Below are 22,037 nucleotides of genomic sequence, written 5' to 3' on the forward strand. Positions count from 1 at the left end.
ATGCTATCAGGATGTATAATACATAAACAAAAGAATATCTAATTACAGACACAACATCATATAAATACATTATTAGGATGCTGTCCATGTAGGGAGGTCGGTAGTGCGTTTATCGATATTCTTGCGAGGGCAAAAGTAACGATATTTTGAGAAAAATGGCCGCCGGAAAAACTATGTGTCAAGGATCATAGCTATTTCAAAATTCATTCCGCAAGCTATTACTGGACCGATTTTCTTCATTTATGGCTTAAATTTTTGGAAATATCTTCAATTTTGATAATCCGGTTGTCCGGCTAATTTTTTGGTTCAAAAACATATTTTATACGTAATTTTAAGGAAAAACATGTTGAAAAAAAAAGTTTTTGCGTACCCGGAATGCACTGACAGTCGGATTCCGAAAATTGAATCCTTTCAGCGTCCATCCGTAACCCTGGTTTCAGAAGAAAAACAATAACAGCTTGCGGAATCGATTGGATATTAGGGTGGTTAGGGCGTGGTTTTCACAAAAATTAAAGCGGGACCGGTTATCGTTCTTGCTAACCGGATGTTACTGATCCGCCATAACTTCTGCTAAGATTTTCGAACACTCGTGCCTTTTACCGACTCTTTTCTGGACGGACGTTTGACTGGTGGTGCAGACAACGATGGACCTAGGCCATGGAGGCCAATCATTTACGGTATGTACCTAAATTATGTCTAATATAAGCCTAATCGTCCTGTTTCCGTAAGGTCAAATTCTAGAATGACCTTTTATCATCTGCAAGCTTAAAAACTACTTTCACCTTCTTGGAAGGTGTGATTTTTGTTTGATTCTGTATGAGCTAATTAAAAAAAGGTTACTTTCATTTAGCATTAGTTGGAATATGTTTCCGTAACATTTTTATTAAACGATGAATATGTAATGAGGTAAATTCTCCCTACGTTTGATTGCGATCCGTTCGGAATCTTTCGGACTTTATTGATTTTCCTATATCATCGGAAGTCTCTATTTTACCTTGCTTTTTTCTTATTGGTTGGGAGAATTTGCACACATTGCATTTAATTTCCTTGATAATTCAATTTTAATTTATATGTAGTGCCGAATTTATATGAAATTCACATGTTTAAGCATAAACCTTCTTTGTATTTATTTTAACTGTTTTATTTATTCAAAATTATCATATGTAGAAAAAAAATCGACCTTAAATTGCTTCTTCAAATGATACACAACTTTTTTTTCTGGTTTTCATTTTATCTTAATATCAGATTTAATATATATTAATTATGACTTTTATTAGAAAAATTATCATGTAGCCCTGCTTGTACTTTACTTGATAAATAGAACTTATTTGATGAGATTTATATATGTGGTAATTGCGTATTTTACATATGACGTGCATCTTCTTAAGTTTACTTTATATACTCATATTGTACAGTTTTTAACAGCTAACTTACATATTCATTTTTTAGAGGATTGTAGATGCTCTACTTATTTAATATTCATATACATGTACAATTGCTTGGAAAAGGTTTAAAATCCTAGTAATATACATTATTTATCATTAAATTTTAATTAATTATGGTTTAATATTTTTTTTTACCTTTTTAGGATCACATTGATTGACTCATAATACCAATCTTTTGTTGAAACATACTTGTACTATGCTTTTTTCTTCTAATTATTGATTTATTTCAGATGAAAGTATTAGTAAACAGGCTGCCTAAATATTTATTTTATTCTGTCATATAAAAAGTAAACACTGATGTAAATTTTATTATGATTTAATTTTATTTTCTGTTTGTTTTTCATCATTTTAGTTTCATTTTGTTGAGTTCTGGAGATATTTCGAATTCATGGTAAGTTAGTTCTTATACTTTGATTTAGTTTAGTAGCTTTATTTATTTTAATAGTAAAACTTTTGAGTCTTTTAATGATGGTAAGAAATAAGCATTTACATTTGAATCATATATTACTTACAAGAACTGTCGTTTAGTTTTGTGTTTAGACTCTGCTTTAAAACTGCTTCACAGTACATATTCATTGAATTCCACTACTTGTTTATTTCAGATGGCCTGAGGAGCATAGTGGGCTATGCTATGAGACGAATATGGGCAGAATCTGAGGTAGGACCATGTGAGGATGGAATAGTTGGAAGCTCTCAGCCCAGGGTAAGTATGGTAGGTATGGTCGATGTTTGTCAGATCCAGACTAGGGTGAGTAAGTTGGTAAGTATAATAGATGGGGAAGCCTGCTTTCCCATCTATCAATTTCTGAGTTCTCAGCTGGATAGAGTAGGTCCTGCTTCAAGTGCACAGGTATGTATGCCGCTCTATCCAGACACCAGGTCCCAAGGAGAATTGGAGTACTTGCCGGAATGCAGAAAGATAGGACTGACAGAAGCTGACCTTTTGGACACTGGTGCCACAAGAAGACTTTCCTCAGGACAGATGTCACTAGGACTGATGATGGAGATCCACAGGTATGTTGATAAGTATTGTGTTGGTTCTAAAGTAGATAATTTTTATGAAATAATTAATTCTTTATTCCAGGTAACGAAGATGACGGACACAGAAAAGAATACCTTGCATGTGAGAGTGAAGAGAGAAGTGGACAGGATGAAGAAGATGAAGAAAGTCAAACAGATGAGTCAAATAGAAATGAAGAAGAGAGAAGTGTTGGACATGCCTGGAAGTGGAGATGCCTTGGTTGACAGGTTGAATTCACATGGTGGTACAGTAAGTAGGGTAGTTCCAGACACACCTGAACCCGATGACCTGATTGGTAAGAGAGTTCAACACTCGATAGAAGAACCAGACGGATCCAGCAAATGGTATTATGATATTGTTACAGGACTTAAGGTAAGACATGGTAAGTACATGTACAGTTTGGTGTATAATGGTGTGACAGATACTTACAGATTCCCCTTGCTAGATGACCTAGAGAGTGGAGAGTTGAGGATTGTGCCCCTGGGTCCTTCTTTTATTGTAGGTAGATGAGTTGACCACCATTTTCGTCAAGAGGCTGATGGTGAGGAGTTTTGGTACACAGGAACTGTCACAGGACATGATGCTGATACAGTTTTTTCGACTGTAGCATACGATTACAAGGATGGTGATGATGATGATGACGATGAGGAAGATGATAGTAGACATAGTAGATCCTGGTGAAGAAACCCTTCTGGCATGAAATGAAAACTTTGAAAAGTTCATTAAACTTAATCAAATGATGATATTTTGTTTATTATCATTTAATGTACATAATAGTACACATGAGGAAACAGCTAGGGCTTCAAAGTTCCATAGAGAAAGGATGCGTATTGGGTCGTCAATGTATTCATAAAAAATTTCTCAATTTCTTGGGAAAACAGCATTTGTTTTTGAAATTTTAAGCAATTTTAACATAATAATGAGATTATTATTATGGTAAAAGACCCTTTTTAAACAAGAAAACATTACAAGACTACATTAGGAATCTTAGAATTGACCAGACCTTGATTTAATATTATTTTGCCACATTTTGCGGCAAAAATGTATGTTTATTTTGATTATCGTCTGGCTTCATTTAAGGTATAGGGCTAACACATTTTCATCCACATTAAACATTTTATAGCAAAATAAGATGAAGTATCTTCATGTGATAGTTTAGATTCTAAGCTTTAAAATGGTACCACATAAGTATATGGTATGTTGATATTTTGATCAATATTAGCATAAATATGCGGGTTTTTTTTAAATCTGAAATTTTCAAAAATGTTCAATTTACCCCTATTTTTCAACATTTGGTTGTTGATTTTTAAATATAATTTAATTATTTCTTGATAAAAATGTGTTTTACATATTTAATCAGAATAACAATAACTGTCATGTGCTAAAAACTGCTTTTAAATTCAAAATGTCTTTTTTGTCTGACCTTTCGCTATTTTTTCCACTGAAAATAGCTTTAAAATTTACCCTAAAATGTTTATTTTCTACTTTGAAAGAACAGCAAAGTATCAGATTTCTACTACCTTCCAATTTCCAAATACGAATATCCAAAAATGGCACTTTAATTCACGATGCTGTTGACACAGCTAAAAAAAACTAAGTCCAAAGTGTTTTTTTGCCAATTTTAAAAAAGTGTAATTTTCTTTGTATCTAAGATACAAGTTTCCTGAATGACTTAAATCAAAGTATGAAATGGCTTTATTTAAATGAATAAGACACAATGTATGAATTTCTTTACCTATTTGACTTATTTGGGCTCCAAATGTGCCCAAAATGTGACTTTTTTGCCTTCGCAAGAAAAATGACCAAAATTTTGAACTTTAAATTGTAATAACTTTTGAACCCCTTGACCGATTTTAAAATTTTTTGCACCACTAAGTTACATTTCTTGGGCTATTTCAAACTTGTACACTTTCTTTATACTTCATATTTTGACTGACCTCCCTAGTCCATGTGTGAGTCACTGTAAATTACATATTCGGACTTGTGAAACGTGTTAACTTGATCAACATCCCTTTTTCTTTAAAAGAACAAAATGGGATTTTTTTTCATTAAACTTAAAATAAACGATCAGATTTATTTTTAGCCACAAAGTAAATATGTAAAATTTACTGTCTATTGCATCATTAATAAATCAATTATCCGAAGATTCAAAGTCTGTGATAGCAGTCCATTTTCACTACACTAAATTTACTACTCTAATAAATGACTAGAAAATATTAAATGAAAAATATCAAAATTAACGCACAAAGTCCTTCAGGTAAGCTGGTTCTTTGGTAATGCGTTTCGGACTGGAAATCAGTTCAGCTTGTTTATGATCACTTGCGGATGGTTTACATTTGCTCGGAGCTGATATTGGCGCATTGTCAATGCTCACAGAATGCGTCAAGTCGGTGTCTTTCGGTGATTCATTGGATGTGATCATATTCGGTTCTTCAGCTTTATAGTTGTTTATCAGTTTTCCCAGAGGTGTTGTTTCGCGAATATGCACAACAATCTTTGTCGGCCTCATATGACTACGGTTTCGTCTACAAGGAACTCCTTCCTGAGTTTGAACAATGTACGCGCGTTCACTTATACCTTCTTTCATTTTTCCTAACTTCCAGTTATGTTCTTGTTTGTGCTCAAAGTACACAGTCACCAATAGCTAACGGTGGTAAGTCTTTTGCTCATCTGTCATTCCATTTCTTGACAGTTTGTTTTCGTGCGGATCACAAACTAGTATTCGGTTCATGGTTTGTATTGCTAGTTGACGGTATCATTGATCGGGTTTTCCTTCCGAACATCAGTTGTGCTGGACTAAGATCGCTGTCTTGTCGCGGAGTATTTCGCAATCATAGTAGATACTGATCTCGACCATCTTTCATAGTCTTCTTAATCATGTTCTTGACTATTTTAACGGCAGATTCGGCTTTTCCATTGCCCTGCTAATGATTCGGAGATGATACTATATGGTTAATCCCCCATTTTCGAGTGAATTGTTTGAATTCATTGGCAGTGAACTGTGGTCCACCATCAGAAATTATAGTCGACGGAATTCCCATTCTTGCGAATTGTTTCTTGTGTATTGATATTACTTGACTAGCGTTTGTGGTATATAAATAGTCAACTTCAATAAAGTCTGAGAAATAATCGACCACAACAAGATAGTCTTCCTCTGATTTCAAATAAGTCCATACCAGTTTGTTCCATGGCGTTTCCCCATCGCCATGTTGTAACAACGGTTCACATTGATTTTTTGGCTTTGCTTCCTGAGATCAGCCACTTACTTAATTTCACTTGCAATTCCAGGCCAAAATATTGTTCCTCTAGCACGCCTCGTCATCGAATCATAACCTAAATGAGCTATTAATATCAGCTCTGAGTGATTTAGGTATCAGGATTGTTTCCCCTTTCACGGTTATTCCTTGTTCAATACTCAGTTTCATCACGACATTCAAAATACGGCAGTGCGGAGTATGGAGCATTAACTCTGTCCTCTGGCCTCACTTCCTGAATTCGTGCATCGGGTATATCTTCAAATGAGTTCATTTGCATGATTCTGGGCCGCTCGCTTTCTGTAGTAGTGTCATTTTCCAAAAAAGCCCTTCTTAAAGTGTCAGCAAGTACTAGATTTACTCCTTTCACAAATCTGAATTCAATGTCGTATCGGAATAACTTCAGCATTATATCATGTAAACGTTTTGGTGCTCTACGTAACGGTTTACTAAGTATCGCAGCTAATGGTTTGTGGTCATTCTGGACTATGACTTTCCGTCCATACGTATATTGATCGAAACGCCCCAGGCCATAAAGCGTTGATAAAGCCTCTTTCTCGATTTGAGCCCAGTTGCGCTCAGAAGGTTTCAGTGCTCTAGATGCGAATTCGACAGGTTTTCCATCTTGAAGTACAACGGCTCCTAGATCACTTTTACTACTATCAACTTGTAGAACAACTTCCTTGTTGACAACAAAATATGCCAATACAGGTGCTTCAGTAAGTCTTTTCTTCACTCGCTGAAAAGCTGAATCACATTTACTGCACCAGTGCCACGGTACATCTTTTCGAGTTAGTTCACGGATCGGTTCGTAGAAATTTGGCCATATATTGAACCATACCACATAATCTTTTGACACCTGAAATATCGGACGGAATAGCCATTTTCTGTATTGCCTTAACCTTTGCGTTATCTACTTTAACTCCGTCACGAGTTATCCGGTGACCATGAAAAGTTATTTCCGTCAGTCCAATTTCTTTCTTGTCATCATTCAGTAAAATATTTTGTTCATTGCAACGCTTGTACAAATTTTGCAGTTTTCGCTCATTGTCAAACTTTGCTTCTTGTTCAGTATGTCCACATCCTGCGACTATTATATCGTCGGCGATGGTGAATGTTCCTCCTAAGTCACCTAGTGCTTTAGAGAGTTTCCGCTGAAATATCTCACTCGATACCTTCAGTCCAAACGGTAATCTGTCTCATCTGTAGCGTCCAAATGGTGTGATCATTGTTGTCAGTTCACTTGACGATTTGTCTAATTTTACATGCCAATATGCTTCACGAATATCAAATTTACTAAAGATCTTGGCATTAGCTAATTTCGGGAGTACATCATCAAGAGTTTATAATGTTCTCTCATAAGTGCAGTATTTAACGGTTGCGTATCTATGCATATGCGCAGTTTTCCATTCGGTTTCCTCACTATTGCCATCTGACTAACCCATTTTGTCGGTTCAGTTACTGGGATTAGAACTTGTCTCTCCACTAACTTGTCGATTTCCTTTTTAACTCCGTCTTGTTGCGAGAGTGGTAGTTTCCTACACGGTAGTATTTTTTTAGGTATTTTCTCATCAACAGTTAGAGTAGCCTCCCCTAGTGTACCAAGCTCTTTTTATCTATCATAGTAATAAAGCGTTCACTATATATAGTAACAAATCCCATCTTTTGAATTGTTTTTAAACCTAGTAGACTAATGTGACCATTAGGTACGATTGTAAATTTAGTTACTGATTCTTCTCCAGTGGTAGGATTTATGATTTTCAGATCAGTTTCTCCAAGTGGTTTCATGTGAGACTTATTCCACATTCTTCATGTGACTGTTGTTGGACGTGCTTGCTCTTTGCGGACATATTTTTGACAAATAGTATTAATGTCGGCACCACTGTCTAATTGAAAGCGATCACAGTTGTTGACTTTCATTAAGGCTGAAATTTTACCTCCTCTATTACCTTCTACTGAGTTGTTTCATCATTTTCTGCAGAGAGTGAATGTATCTTTTTACATTTTGCTTTGAAGTGGGTTTCTGCCTTTGCATGAGTCGCATGTTTTACCCCATGCTGGACATTTCTCTTTTTTCAATTCGTGTTTTTTGCCACAGAATTTACATTCTTGATATGAAATGTTATTTCTGTCATAGTTTTGTGTTTGTTTGGCATGGTTGTAAAAACTTTTGGTTTTAGGTTTTTGTATTTGTTTTCCACTGACCTTGTTAACAGTGTGGGTTGGAGTTTCCACTGCTGACCTTGTTAACAGTGCGGGTTGGAGTTTCCACTGCTGACCTTGTTAACAGTGCGGGTTGGAGTTTCCACTGCTGACCTTGTTAACAGTGTGGGTTGGAGTTTCCACTGCTGACCTTGTTAACAGTGCGGGTTGGAGTTTCCACTGCTGACCTTGTTAACAGTGTGGGTTGGAGTTTCTCTCAATTCTTTGACATGTTTGTGGGATTGTTCATAAGCTCTACAAATTTTGATTGCTTTTTCTAAGTCTATTTTGTCCTCTCGCAAAAGAAGTTCTTGTAGCTTGCCCTTAGCAGTGAAAATTATTTTATCACGTAGCATTCTGTCCTTCTCTTTGAAATTGCAAGACGCTGCTCTAGTACGAAGTTCAGTTAAGAAATTGTCAAAAGGTTCCTGATAGGGTACATTCCAGAATCTATGAGATTCTATACTCGGCGTCACATAAATAACATACTGTTAAAATTTGAATAAAAATATTTTCTACGACTTTATTGACACCTACCGTCGTTTAAATTGTCTTAAATGACTTGCTCATTCGTTTAGCCAAATGGCTTCTCCCTGAACAAGTCGCTTTTAGCTTAAATCATGCGTAACAAATCCTTACGGGAAAATCCCATACTAATATCCGCCATGTTGGTTTCTACGGGACGATTTGTTTACAAACGAAGTGCGTAAGTTCCCGTCGAACTCCGGTTTTTTGTCATCAAGTGTTCCTGATGACGATTAGTCCAGAAAACCGCTTTGTGAGCAACCAACATCAAATAAAGTTTTACATTTTTTCAGATTGTTAGCAAACCAGATTATGATTTAATAGAAAGTAAACTAACTCTAAGTAAATTGATAAGGTAAATGATGTTTAATAGGTGTAATGTCCTTATGTACATAATCTCTTTGGTAGATTTGGCAGACATAGTAGATCCTGGTGAAGAAACCCTTCTGGCATGAAATGAAAACTTTGAAAAGTTCATTAAACTTAATCAAATGATGATATTTTGTTTATTATCATTTAATGTACATAATAGTACACATGAGGAAACAGCTAGGGCTTCAAAGTTCCATAGTGAAAGGATGCGTATTGGGTCGTCAATGTATTCATAAAAAATTTCTCAATTTCTTGGGAAAACAGCATTTGTTTTTGAAATTTTAAGCAATTTTAACATAATAATGAGATTATTATTATGGTAAAAGACCCTTTTTAAACAAGAAAACATTACAAGACTACATTAGGAATCTTAGAATTGACCAGACCTTGATTTAATATTATTTTGCCACATTTTGCGGCAAAAATGTATGTTTATTTTGATTATCGTCTGGCTTCATTTAAGGTATAGGGCTAACACATTTTCATCCACATTAAACATTTTATAGCAAAATAAGATGAAGTATCTTCATGTGATAGTTTAGATTCTAAGCTTTAAAATGGTACCACATAAGTATATGGTATGTTGATATTTTGATCAATATTAGCATAATTATGCGGGTTTTTTTTAAATCTGAAATTTTCAAAAATGTTCAATTTACCCCTATTTTTCAACATTTGGTTGTTGATTTTTAAATATAATTTAATTATTTCTTGATAAAAATGTGTTTTACATATTTAATCAGAATAACAATAACTGTCATGTGCTAAAAACTGCTTTTAAATTCAAAATGTCTTTTTTGTCTGACCTTTCGCTATTTTTTCCACTGAAGATAGCTTTAAAATTTACCCTAAAATGTTTATTTTCTACTTTGAAAGAACAGCAAAGTATCAGATTTCTACTACCTTCCAATTTCCAAATACGAATATCCAAAAATGGCACTTTAATTCACGATGCTGTTGACACAGCTAAAAAAAACTAAGTCCAAAGTGTTTTTTTGCCAATTTTAAAAAAGTGTAATTTTCTTTGTATCTAAGATACAAGTTTCCTGAATGACTTAAATCAAAGTATGAAATGGCTTTATTTAAATGAATAAGACACAATGTATGAATTTCTTTACCTATTTGACTTATTTGGGCTCCAAATGTGCCCAAAATGTGACTTTTTTGCCTTCGCAAGAAAAATGACCAAAATTTTGAACTTTAAATTGTAATAACTTTTGAACCCCTTGACCGATTTTAAAATTTTTTGCACCATTAAGTTACATTTCTTGGGCTATTTCAAACTTGTACACTTTCTTTATACTTCATATTTTGACTGACCTCCCTAGTCCATGTGTGAGTCACTGTAAATTACATATTCGGACTTGTGAAACGTGTTAACTTGATCAACATCCCTTTTTCTTTAAAAGAACAAAATGGGATTTTTTTTTCATTAAACTTAAAATAAACGATCAGATTTATTTTTAGCCACAAAGTAAATATGTAAAATTTACTGTCTATTGCATCATTAATAAATCAATTATCCGAAGATTCAAAGTCTGTGATAGCAGTCCATTTTCACTACACTAAATTTACTACTCTAATAAATGACTAGAAACTATTAAATGAAAAATATCAAAATTAACGCACAAAGTCCTTCAGGTAAGCTGGTTCTTTGGTAATGCGTTTCGACTGGAAATCAGTTCAGCTTGTTTATGATCACTTGCGGATGGTTTACATTTGCTCGGAGCTGATATTGGCGCATTGTCAATGCTCACAGAATGCGTCAAGTCGGTGTCTTTCGGTGATTCATTGGATGTGATCATATTCGGTTCTTCAGCTTTATAGTTGTTTATCAGTTTTCCCAGAGGTGTTGTTTCGCGAATATGCACAACAATCTTTGTCGGCCTCATATGACTACGGTTTCGTCTACAAAGAACTCCTTCCTGAGTTTGAACAATGTACGCGCGTTCACTTATACCTTCTTTCATTTCATTAACTTCCAGTTATGTTCTTGTTTGTGCTCAAAGTACACAGTCACCAATAGCTAACGGTGGTAAGTCTTTTGCTCATCTGTCATTCCATTTCTTGACAGTTTGTTTTCGTGCGGATCACAAACTAGTATTCGGTTCATGGTTTGTATTGCTAGTTGACGGTATCATTGATCGGGTTTTCCTTCCGAACATCAGTTGTGCTGGACTAAGATCGCTGTCTTGTCGCGGAGTATTTCGCAATCATAGTAGATACTGATCTCGACCATCTTTCATAGTCTTCTTAATCATGTTCTTGACTATTTTAACGGCAGATTCGGCTTTTCCATTGCCCTGCTAATGATTCGGAGATGATACTATATGGTTAATCCCCCATTTTCGAGTGAATTGTTTGAATTCATTGGCAGTGAACTGTGGTCCACCATCAGAAATTATAGTCGACGGAATTCCCATTCTTGCGAATTGTTTCTTGTGTATTGATATTACTTGACTAGCGTTTGTGGTATATAAATAGTCAACTTCAATAAAGTCTGAGAAATAATCGACCACAACAAGATAGTCTTCCTCTGATTTCAAATAAGTCCATACCAGTTTGTTCCATGGCGTTTCCCCATCGCCATGTTGTAACAACGGTTCACATTGATTTTTTGGCTTTGCTTCCTGAGATCAGCCACTTACTTAATTTCACTTGCAATTCCAGGCCAAAATATTGTTCCTCTAGCACGCCTCGTCATCGAATCATAACCTAAATGAGCTTTTAATATCAGCTCTGAGTGATTTAGGTATCAGGATTGTTTCCCCTTTCACGGTTATTCCTTGTTCAATACTCAGTTTCATCACGACATTCAAAATACGGCAGTGCGGAGTATGGAGCATTAACTCTGTCCTCTGGCCAGCCTTCGTTTATGATTTGCATGAGAGTTTGTTAACCAGAGTCCTCAGCTGTAGCACTTCTCACTTCCTGAATTCGTGCATCGGGTATGTCTTCAAATGAGTTCATTTGCATGATTCTGGGCCGCTCGCTTTCTGTAGTAGTGTCATTTTCCAAAAAAGCCCTTCTTAAAGTGTCAGCAAGTACTAGATTTACTCCTTTCACAAATCTGAATTCAATGTCGTATCGGAATAACTTCAGCATTATATCATGTAAACGTTTTGGTGCTCTACGTAACGGTTTACTAAGTATCGCAGCTAATGGTTTGTGGTCATTCTGGACTATGACTTTCCGTCCATACGTATATTGATCGAAACGCCCCAGGCCATAAAGCGTTGATAAAGCCTCTTTCTCGATTTGAGCCCAGTTGCGCTCAGAAGGTTTCAGTGCTCTAGATGCGAATTCGACAGGTTTTCCATCTTGAAGTACAACGGCTCCTAGATCACTTTTACTACTATCAACTTGTAGAACAACTTCCTTGTTGACAACAAAATATGCCAATACAGGTGCTTCAGTTAGTCTTTTCTTCACTCGCTGAAAAGCTGAATCACATTTACTGCACCAGTGCCACGGTACATCTTTTCGAGTTAGTTCACGGATCGGTTCGTAGAAATTTGGCCATATATTGAACCATACCACATAATCTTTTGACACCTGAAATATCGGACGGAATAGCCATTTTCTGTATTGCCTTAACCTTTGCGTTATCTACTTTAACTCCGTCACGAGTTATCCGGTGACCATGAAAAGTTATTTCCGTCAGTCCAATTTCTTTCTTGTCATCATTCAGTAAAATATTTTGTTCATTGCAACGCTTGTACAAATTTTGCAGTTTTCGCTCATTGTCAAACTTTGCTTCTTGTTCAGTATGTCCACATCCTGCGACTATTATATCGTCGGCGATGGTGAATGTTCCTCCTAAGTCACCTAGTGCTTTAGAGAGTTTCCGCTGAAATATCTCACTCGATACCTTCAGTCCAAACGGTAATCTGTCTCATCTGTAGCGTCCAAATGGTGTGATCATTGTTGTCAGTTCACTTGACGATTTGTCTAATTTTACATGCCAATATGCTTCACGAATATCAAATTTACTAAAGATCTTGGCATTAGCTAATTTCGGGAGTACATCATCAAGAGTTGGAAGTTTATAATGTTCTCTCATAAGTGCAGTATTTAACGGTTGCGTATCTATGCATATGCGCAGTTTTCCATTCGGTTTCCTCACTATTGCCATCTGACTAACCCATTTTGTCGGTTCAGTTACTGGGATTAGAACTTGTCTCTCCACTAACTTGTCGATTTCCTTTTTAACACCGTCTTGTTGCGAGAGTGGTAGTTTCCTACATGGTAGTATTTTTTTTAGGTATTTTCTTATCAACAGTTAGAGTAGCCTCCCCTAGTGTACCAAGCTCTTTTTATCTATCATAGTAATAAAGCGTTCACTATATATAGTAACAAATCCCATCTTTTGAATTGTTTTTAAACCTAGTAGACTAATGTGACCATTAGGTACGATTGTAAATTTAGTTACTGATTCTTCTCCAGTGGTAGGATTTATGATTTTCAGATCAGTTTCTCCAAGTGGTTTCATGTGAGACTTATTCCACATTCTTAATGTGACTGTTGTTGGACGTGCTTGCTCTTTGCGGACATATTTTTGACAAATAGTATTAATGTCGGCACCACTGTCTAATTGAAAGCGATCACAGTTGTTGACTTTCATTAAGGCTGAAATTTTACCTCCTCTATTACCTTCTACTGAGTTGTTTCATCATTTTCTGCAGAGAGTGAATGTATCTTTTCATCTTTACATTTTGCTTTGAAGTGGGTTTCTGCCTTTGCATGAGTCGCATGTTTTACCCCATGCTGGACATTTCTCTTTTTTCAATTCGTGTTTTTTGCCACAGAATTTACATTCTTGATATGAAATGTTATTTCTGTCATAGTTTTGTGTTTGTTTGGCATGGTTGTAAAAACTTTTGGTTTTAGGTTTTTGTATTTGTTTTCCACTGACCTTGTTAACAGTGTGGGTTGGAGTTTCCACTGCTGACCTTGTTAACAGTGCGGGTTGGAGTTTCCACTGCTGACCTTGTTAACAGTGTGGGTTGGAGTTTCTCTCAATTCTTTGACATGTTTGTGGGATTGTTCATAAGCTCTACAAATTTTGATTGCTTTTTCTAAGTCTATTTTGTCCTCTCGCAAAAGAAGTTCTTGTAGCTTGCCCTTAGCAGTGAAAATTATTTTATCACGTAGCATTCTGTCCTTCTCTTTGAAATTGCAAGACGCTGCTCTAGTACGAAGTTCAGTTAAGAAATTGTCAAAAGGTTCCTGATAGGGTACATTCCAGAATCTATGAGATTCTATACTCGGCGTCACATAAATAACATACTGTTAAAATTTGAATAAAAATATTTTCTACGACTTTATTGACACCTACCGTCGTTTAAATTGTCTTAAATGACTTGCTCATTCGTTTAGCCAAATGGCTTCTCCCTGAACAAGTCGCTTTTAGCTTAAATCATGCGTAACAAATCCTTACGGGAAAATCCCATACTAATATCCGCCATGTTGGTTTCTACGGGACGATTTGTTTACAAACGAAGTGCGTAAGTTCCCGTCGAACTCCGTTTTTTTGTCATCAAGCGTTCCTGATGACGGTTAATCCAGAAAACCGCTTTGTGAGCAACCAACATCAAATAAAGTTTTCCATTTTTTCAGATTGTTAGCAAACCAGATTATGATTTAACTCTAAGTAAATTGATAAGGTAAATGATGTTTAATAGGTGTAATGTCCTTATGTACACAATCTCTTTTGTAGATTTGGCAGACATAGTAGATCCTGGTGAAGAAACCCTTCAGGCCTGAAATGAAAACTTCGAAAAGTTCATTAAACTTAATCAAATGATGATATTTTGTTTATTATCATTTAATTTACATAATAGTACACATGAAAAAACAGCTAGGGCTTCAAAGTTCCATAGTGAAAGGATGTGCATTGGTTCAAGTCAATGTAATCATAAAAATTTTCTCAATTTTTTGGGAAAACAGCATTTGTTTTTGAAATTTTAAGCAATTTTAACATAATAGTGAGATTATTATTATGGTAAAAGACCCTTTTTAAACAAGAAAACATTAGAAGACTACATTAGGAATCTTAGAATTGACCAGACCTTGATATAATATTATTTTGCCACTTTTTGCGGCAAAAATGTATGTTTATTTTGATTATCGTCTGGCTTCATTTAAGGTATAGGGCTAACACATTTTCATCCACATTAAACATTTTATAGCAAAATAAGATGAAGTATCTTCATGTGATAGTTTAGATTCTAAGCTTTAAAATGGTACCACATAAGTATATGGTATGTTGATATTTTGATCAATATTAGCATAAATATGCGGGTTTTTTTTAAATCTGAAATTTTCAAAAATGTTCAATTTACCCCTATTTTTCAACATTTGGTTGTTGATTTTTAAATATAATTTAATTATTTCTCGATAAAAATGTGTTTTACATATTTAATCAGAATAACAATAACTGTCATGTGCTAAAAACTGCTTTTAAATTCAAAATGTCTTTTTTGTCTGACCTTTCGCTATTTTTTCCACTGAAAATAGCTTTAAAATTTACCCTAAAATGTTTATTTTCTACTTTGAAAGAACAGCAAAGTATCAGATTTCTACTACCTTCCAATTTCCAAATACGAATATCCAAAAATGGCACTTTAATTCACGATGCTGTTGACACAGCTAAAAAAAACTAAGTCCAAAGTGTTTTTTTGCCAATTTTAAAAAAGTGTAATTTTCTTTGTATCTAAGATACAAGTTTCCTGAATGACTTAAATCAAAGTATGAAATGGCTTTATTTAAATGAATAAGACACAATGTATGAATTTCTTTACCTATTTGACTTATTTGGGCTCCAAATGTGCCCAAAATGTGACTTTTTTGCCTTCGCAAGAAAAATGACCAAAATTTTGAACTTTAAATTGTAATAACTTTTGAACCCCTTGACCGATTTTAAATTTTTTTGCACCATTAAGTTACATTTCTTGGGCTATTTCAAACTTGTACACTTTCTTTATACTTCATATTTTGACTGACCTCCCTAGTCCATGTGTGAGTCACTGTAAATTACATATTCGGACTTGTGAAACGTGTTAACTTGATCAACATCCCTTTTTCTTTAAAAGAACAAAATGGGATTTTTTTTCATTAAACTTAAAATAAACGATCAGATTTATTTTTAGCCACAAAGTAAATATGTAAAATTTACTGTCTATTGCATCATTAATAAATCAATTATCCGAAGATTCAAAGTCTGTGATAGCAGTCCATTTTCACTACACTAAATTTACTACTCTAATAAATGACTAGAAACTATTAAATGAAAAATATCAAAATTAACGCACAAAGTCCTTCAGGTAAGCTGGTTCTTTGGTAATGCGTTTCGGACTGGAAATCAGTTCAGCTTGTTTATGATCACTTGCGGATGGTTTACATTTGCTCGGAGCTGATATTGGCGCATTGTCAATGCTCACAGAATGCGTCAAGTCGGTGTCTTTCGGTGATTCATTGGATGTGATCATATTCGGTTCTTCAGCTTTATGGTTGTTTATCAGTTTTCCCAGAGGTGTTGTTTCGCGAATATGCACAACAATCTTTGTCGGCCTCATATGACTACGGTTTCGTCTACAAGGAACTCCTTCCTGAGTTTGAACAATGTACGCGCGTTCACTTATACCTTCTTTCATTTTTCCTAACTTCCAGTTATGTTCTTGTTTGTGCTCAAAGTACACAGTCACCAATAGCTAACGGTGGTAAGTCTTTTGCTCATCTGTCATTCCATTTCTTGACAGTTTGTTTTCGTGCGGATCACAAACTAGTATTCGGTTCATGGTTTGTATTGCTAGTTGACGGTATCATTGATCGGGTTTTCCTTCCGAACATCAGTTGTGCTGGACTAAGATCGCTGTCTTGTCGCGGAGTATTTCGCAATCATAGTAGATACTGATCTCGACCATCTTTCATAGTCTTCTTAATCATGTTCTTGACTATTTTAACGGCAGATTCGGCTTTTCCATTGCCCTGCTAATGATTCGGAGATGATACTATATGGTTAATCCCCCATTTTCGAGTGAATTGTTTGAATTCATTGGCAGTGAACTGTGGTCCACCATCAGAAATTATAGTCGACGGAATTCCCATTCTTGCGAATTGTTTCTTGTGTATTGATATTACTTGACTAGCGTTTGTGGTATATAAATAGTCAACTTCAATAAAGTCTGAGAAATAATCGACCACAACAAGATAGTCTTCCTCTGATTTCAAATAAGTCCATACCAGTTTGTTCCATGGCGTTTCCCCATCGCCATGTTGTAACAACGGTTCACATTGATTTTTTGGCTTTGCTTCCTGAGATCAGCCACTTACTTAATTTCACTTGCAATTCCAGGCCAAAATATTGTTCCTCTAGCACGCCTCGTCATCGAATCATAACCTAAATGAGCTTTTAATATCAGCTCTGAGTGATTTAGGTATCAGGATTGTTTCCCCTTTCACGGTTATTCCTTGTTCAATACTCAGTTTCATCACGACATTCAAAATACGGCAGTGCGGAGTATGGAGCATTAACTCTGTCCTCTGGCCAGCCTTCGTTTATGATTTGCATGAGAGTTTGTTAACCAGAGTCCTCAGCTGTAGCACTTCTCACTTCCTGAATTCGTGCATCGGGTATGTCTTCAAATGAGTTCATTTGCATGATTCTGGGCCGCTCGCTTTCTGTAGTAGTGTCATTTTCCAAAAAAGCCCTTCTTAAAGTGTCAGCAAGTACTAGATTTACTCCTTTCACAAATCTGAATTCAATGTCGTATCGGAATAACTTCAGCATTATATCATGTAAACGTTTTGGTGCTCTACGTAACGGTTTACTAAGTATCGCAGCTAATGGTTTGTGGTCATTCTGGACTATGACTTTCCGTCCATACGTATATTGATCGAAACGCCCCAGGCCATAAAGCGTTGATAAAGCCTCTTTCTCGATTTGAGCCCAGTTGCGCTCAGAAGGTTTCAGTGCTCTAGATGCGAATTCGACAGGTTTTCCATCTTGAAGTACAACGGCTCCTAGATCACTTTTACTACTATCAACTTGTAGAACAACTTCCTTGTTGACAACAAAATATGCCAATACAGGTGCTTCAGTAAGTCTTTTCTTCACTCGCTGAAAAGCTGAATCACATTTACTGCACCAGTGCCACGGTACATCTTTTCGAGTTAGTTCACGGATCGGTTCGTAGAAATTTGGCCATATATTGAACCATACCACATAATCTTTTGACACCTGAAATATCGGACGGAATAGCCATTTTCTGTATTGCCTTAACCTTTGCGTTATCTACTTTAACTCCGTCACGAGTTATCTGGTGACCATGAAAAGTTATTTCCGTCAGTCCAATTTCTTTCTTGTCATCATTCAGTAAAATATTTTGTTCATTGCAACGCTTGTACAAATTTTGCAGTTTTCGCTCATTGTCAAACTTTGCTTCTTGTTCAGTATGTCCACATCCTGCGACTATTATATCGTCGGCGATGGTGAATGTTCCTCCTAAGTCACCTAGTGCTTTAGAGAGTTTCCGCTGAAATATCTCACTCGATACCTTCAGTCCAAACGGTAATCTGTCTCATCTGTAGCGTCCAAATGGTGTGATCATTGTTGTCAGTTCACTTGACGATTTGTCTAATTTTACATGCCAATATGCTTCACGAATATCAAATTTACTAAAGATCTTGGCATTAGCTAATTTCGGGAGTACATCATCAAGAGTTGGAAGTTTATAATGTTCTCTCATAAGTGCAGTATTTAACGGTTGCGTATCTATGCATATGCGCAGTTTTCCATTCGGTTTCCTCACTATTGCCATCTGACTAACCCATTTTGTCGGTTCAGTTACTGGGATTAGAACTTGTCTCTCCACTAACTTGTCGATTTCCTTTTTAACACCGTCTTGTTGCGAGAGTGGTAGTTTCCTACACGGTAGTATTTTTTTAGGTATTTTCTCATCAACAGTTAGAGTAGCCTCCCCTAGTGTACCAAGCTCTTTTTATCTATCATAGTAATAAAGCGTTCACTATATATAGTAACAAATCCCATCTTTTGAATTGTTTTTAAACCTAGTAGACTAATGTGACCATTAGGTACGATTGTAAATTTAGTTACTGATTCTTCTCCAGTGGTAGGATTTATGATTTTCAGATCAGTTTCTCCAAGTGGTTTCATGTGAGACTTATTCCACATTCTTAATGTGACTGTTGTTGGACGTGCTTGCTCTTTGCGGACATATTTTTGACAAATAGTATTAATGTCGGCACCACTGTCTAATTGAAAGCGATCACAGTTGTTGACTTTCATTAAGGCTGAAATTTTACCTCCTCTATTACCTTCTACTGAGTTGTTTCATCATTTTCTGCAGAGAGTGAATGTATCTTTTTACATTTTGCTTTGAAGTGGGTTTCTGCCTTTGCATGAGTCGCATGTTTTACCCCATGCTGGACATTTCTCTTTTTTCAATTCGTGTTTTTTGCCACAGAATTTACATTCTTGATATGAAATGTTATTTCTGTCATAGTTTTGTGTTTGTTTGGCATGGTTGTAAAAACTTTTGGTTTTAGGTTTTTGTATTTGTTTTCCACTGACCTTGTTAACAGTGTGGGTTGGAGTTTCCACTGCTGACCTTGTTAACAGTGCGGGTTGGAGTTTCCACTGCTGACCTTGTTAACAGTGCGGGTTGGAGTTTCCACTGCTGACCTTGTTAACAGTGTGGGTTGGAGTTTCTCTCAATTCTTTGACATGTTTGTGGGATTGTTCATAAGCTCTACAAATTTTGATTGCTTTTTCTAAGTCTATTTTGTCCTCTCGCAAAAGAAGTTCTTGTAGCTTGCCCTTAGCAGTGAAAATTATTTTATCACGTAGCATTCTGTCCTTCTCTTTGAAATTGCAAGACGCTGCTCTAGTACGAAGTTCAGTTAAGAAATTGTCAAAAGGTTCCTGATAGGGTACATTCCAGAATCTAAGAGATTCTATACTCGGCGTCACATAAATAACATACTGTTAAAATTTGAATAAAAATATTTTCTACGACTTTATTGAGACCTACCGTCGTTTAAATTGTCTTAAATGACTTGCTCATTCGTTTAGCCAAATGGCTTCTCCCTGAACAAGTCGCTTTTAGCTTAAATCATGCGTAACAAATCCTTACGGGAAAATCCCATACTAATATCCGCCATGTTGGTTTCTACGGGACGATTTGTTTACAAACGAAGTGCGTAAGTTCCCGTCGAACTCCGGTGACAATCGTCTGCTTGATTAACTTCTCGGTATTGTACGTTGTTCGCGTAAAATAAATCCGAGATATCCGAAATAACGCCGAAATGCATTCTGGGTTCTTCGGTTTTTGGACAAACCATTTAAACGTAAACAACATCTCCTAGCAACCCGATCACTGTAAACATGGCCGACTTTTTACAATGTAAATATTGGCACCTAGAATTAAAATCTGACCGGAATTTAACGATTCAATGTTCAGGGAGAAGCCGTTTGGCTAAACGAATGAGCAAGTCATTTAAGACAATTTAAACGACGGTAGGTCTCAATAAAGTCGTAGAAAATATTTTTATTCAAATTTTAACAGTATGTTATTTATGTGACGCCGAGTATAGTACCTCATTCTTTCTTGGGATTCAGTAGGCTTCATGTTTTTCAAACACTTTGTCAGGTTTATTTTCATCGTCTGCTTCTGCCCATTGAAATTATCATAAATGTCTACAACTTGGGGACCTGCACAGTTTAAAATAATTGCAGTTGGCACAGCGTTATCTTTTTCTAAAGCTCCGCTAGCTGTTAAATAGATCAGGACTTGTCTCTTCCATTCATTGTAGTTTTCAGAAACGTTCCATTCAGTGACATCTAATGGTGGGGGTAATCTAAATGTGTCGGCCATTTTAAGGTTATCAACCACGTGTGAATTAAATTGGGTGCTTTCTGGACCATTTACAGAGAATGTTTATCATGTAAGTCATTAATTTTCAACGTTTCAGACGTTGTTCACCGCTGCCACCATGTTAATTGGTCTATTACGGGTAGGCTCATAATGCTTGAAATCGGCTGCTTACAGGCAGAACAATTAGAACAAGCTTGCTATCAAGATGTGTAATACATAAACAAAAGGATATCTAATTACAGACACAACATCCGGTCTATAAATACATTATTAGGATGCTGTCCATGTGTGAGTCACTGTAAATTACATATTCGGACTTGTGAAACGTATTAACTTTATCAACATTTACGTCGGTTTTAAAAGCTCATAAGAGCTTGTGTTGTAATTTTTTTTATACGTACCGACTTTAAATAAAGCTATTGAACTTTGAATTTTGAACCGTACCATATTTTTAAAGTTTTTTTTTAAATATTGCTTGTTACGTCAACAATCGATAGGGAGTGGATAGGTGTCTAGCAGGGTTCGAGTCTTGAATTACTATGGAATATACTGAAATGACTTCCGAAATCTGTATGAATCTTTATATGGATTTACTATTATAAGAGTCTTCCCACCAGAAAGCTCCTCTTGATGTTGAACTCCCATATTGGAGATTTATACAGCAGTTATTGATACGACAGGCACGCCCTCTGATAGTGATGACTAAATTTCAGCTAGTAGTGGTTTCCTTCCTTTCCGTTTCTTCCAGTATGATTCATAGTAAATACATTTCTCCAGTTTCGATTTGGAAATTTCGATATTAGCATAAACATGATTGTATGCATGTTGGAACCTTAAATATTGCTTTCTCCAGTGGTAAAATGATTGAAGACATTCATATCTGACAAATATTCCACTATCTATCTATCTATCTATCTATCTATCTATCTATCTCTTCGACTTTAAGAGCAAAAACAGATAGTTTCTTTGCATGTCAAAATATGATCAATAATTCATAATATTACAATTTAAAAATTCTTAAAAGTATTGATTAATTTTCTTTATTTCCTCCAAAGGTGGAAATTTGCAAAAAAGCAAAAAATTCACTAATACAATACATAGTCAATTGACAAAAAAGATAACTACACACACATATATACTGTGAAAGTACTTTAATTCGAGGATAACAATTTTCGTGGATTAGGAAAGAAACTCAAGTTCGTGGATTGTTGAATTCGTGGTTTTGAGGTTTTCAGTATTCACATAAATGAAAACCTCCTTTTTGTGGGGAAACGAATTTCGTGGTTTAGCATACCCACGAGAACCACGAAAATTGGTACCC

The 22,037-nt window shown here is 35.7% G+C and overlaps 1 protein-coding gene across 1 annotated transcript in view; it reads left to right on the plus strand.

The window, feature by feature from the left end:
- The window catches only part of LOC148617183 (uncharacterized), a 37,059-nt gene continuing 15,022 nt past the window's right edge, over positions 1–22,037 (plus strand). Inside the window, exons 1-3 of the mRNA XM_088585112.1 lie at positions 1–13; positions 576–677; positions 2,048–2,838. Coding sequence (XP_088441238.1) covers positions 1–13; positions 576–677; positions 2,048–2,838 — 906 coding nt within the window. The remainder of the gene's footprint in view (positions 14–575; positions 678–2,047; positions 2,839–22,037) is intronic.

The sequence above is a fragment of the Perna viridis genome, chromosome 5 (assembly GCF_037379345.1).
Source record: "Perna viridis isolate PV_CMFRI_1.1 ecotype Kerala chromosome 5, ASM3737934v1, whole genome shotgun sequence".
NCBI lineage: Eukaryota > Metazoa > Mollusca > Bivalvia > Mytilida > Mytilidae > Perna > Perna viridis.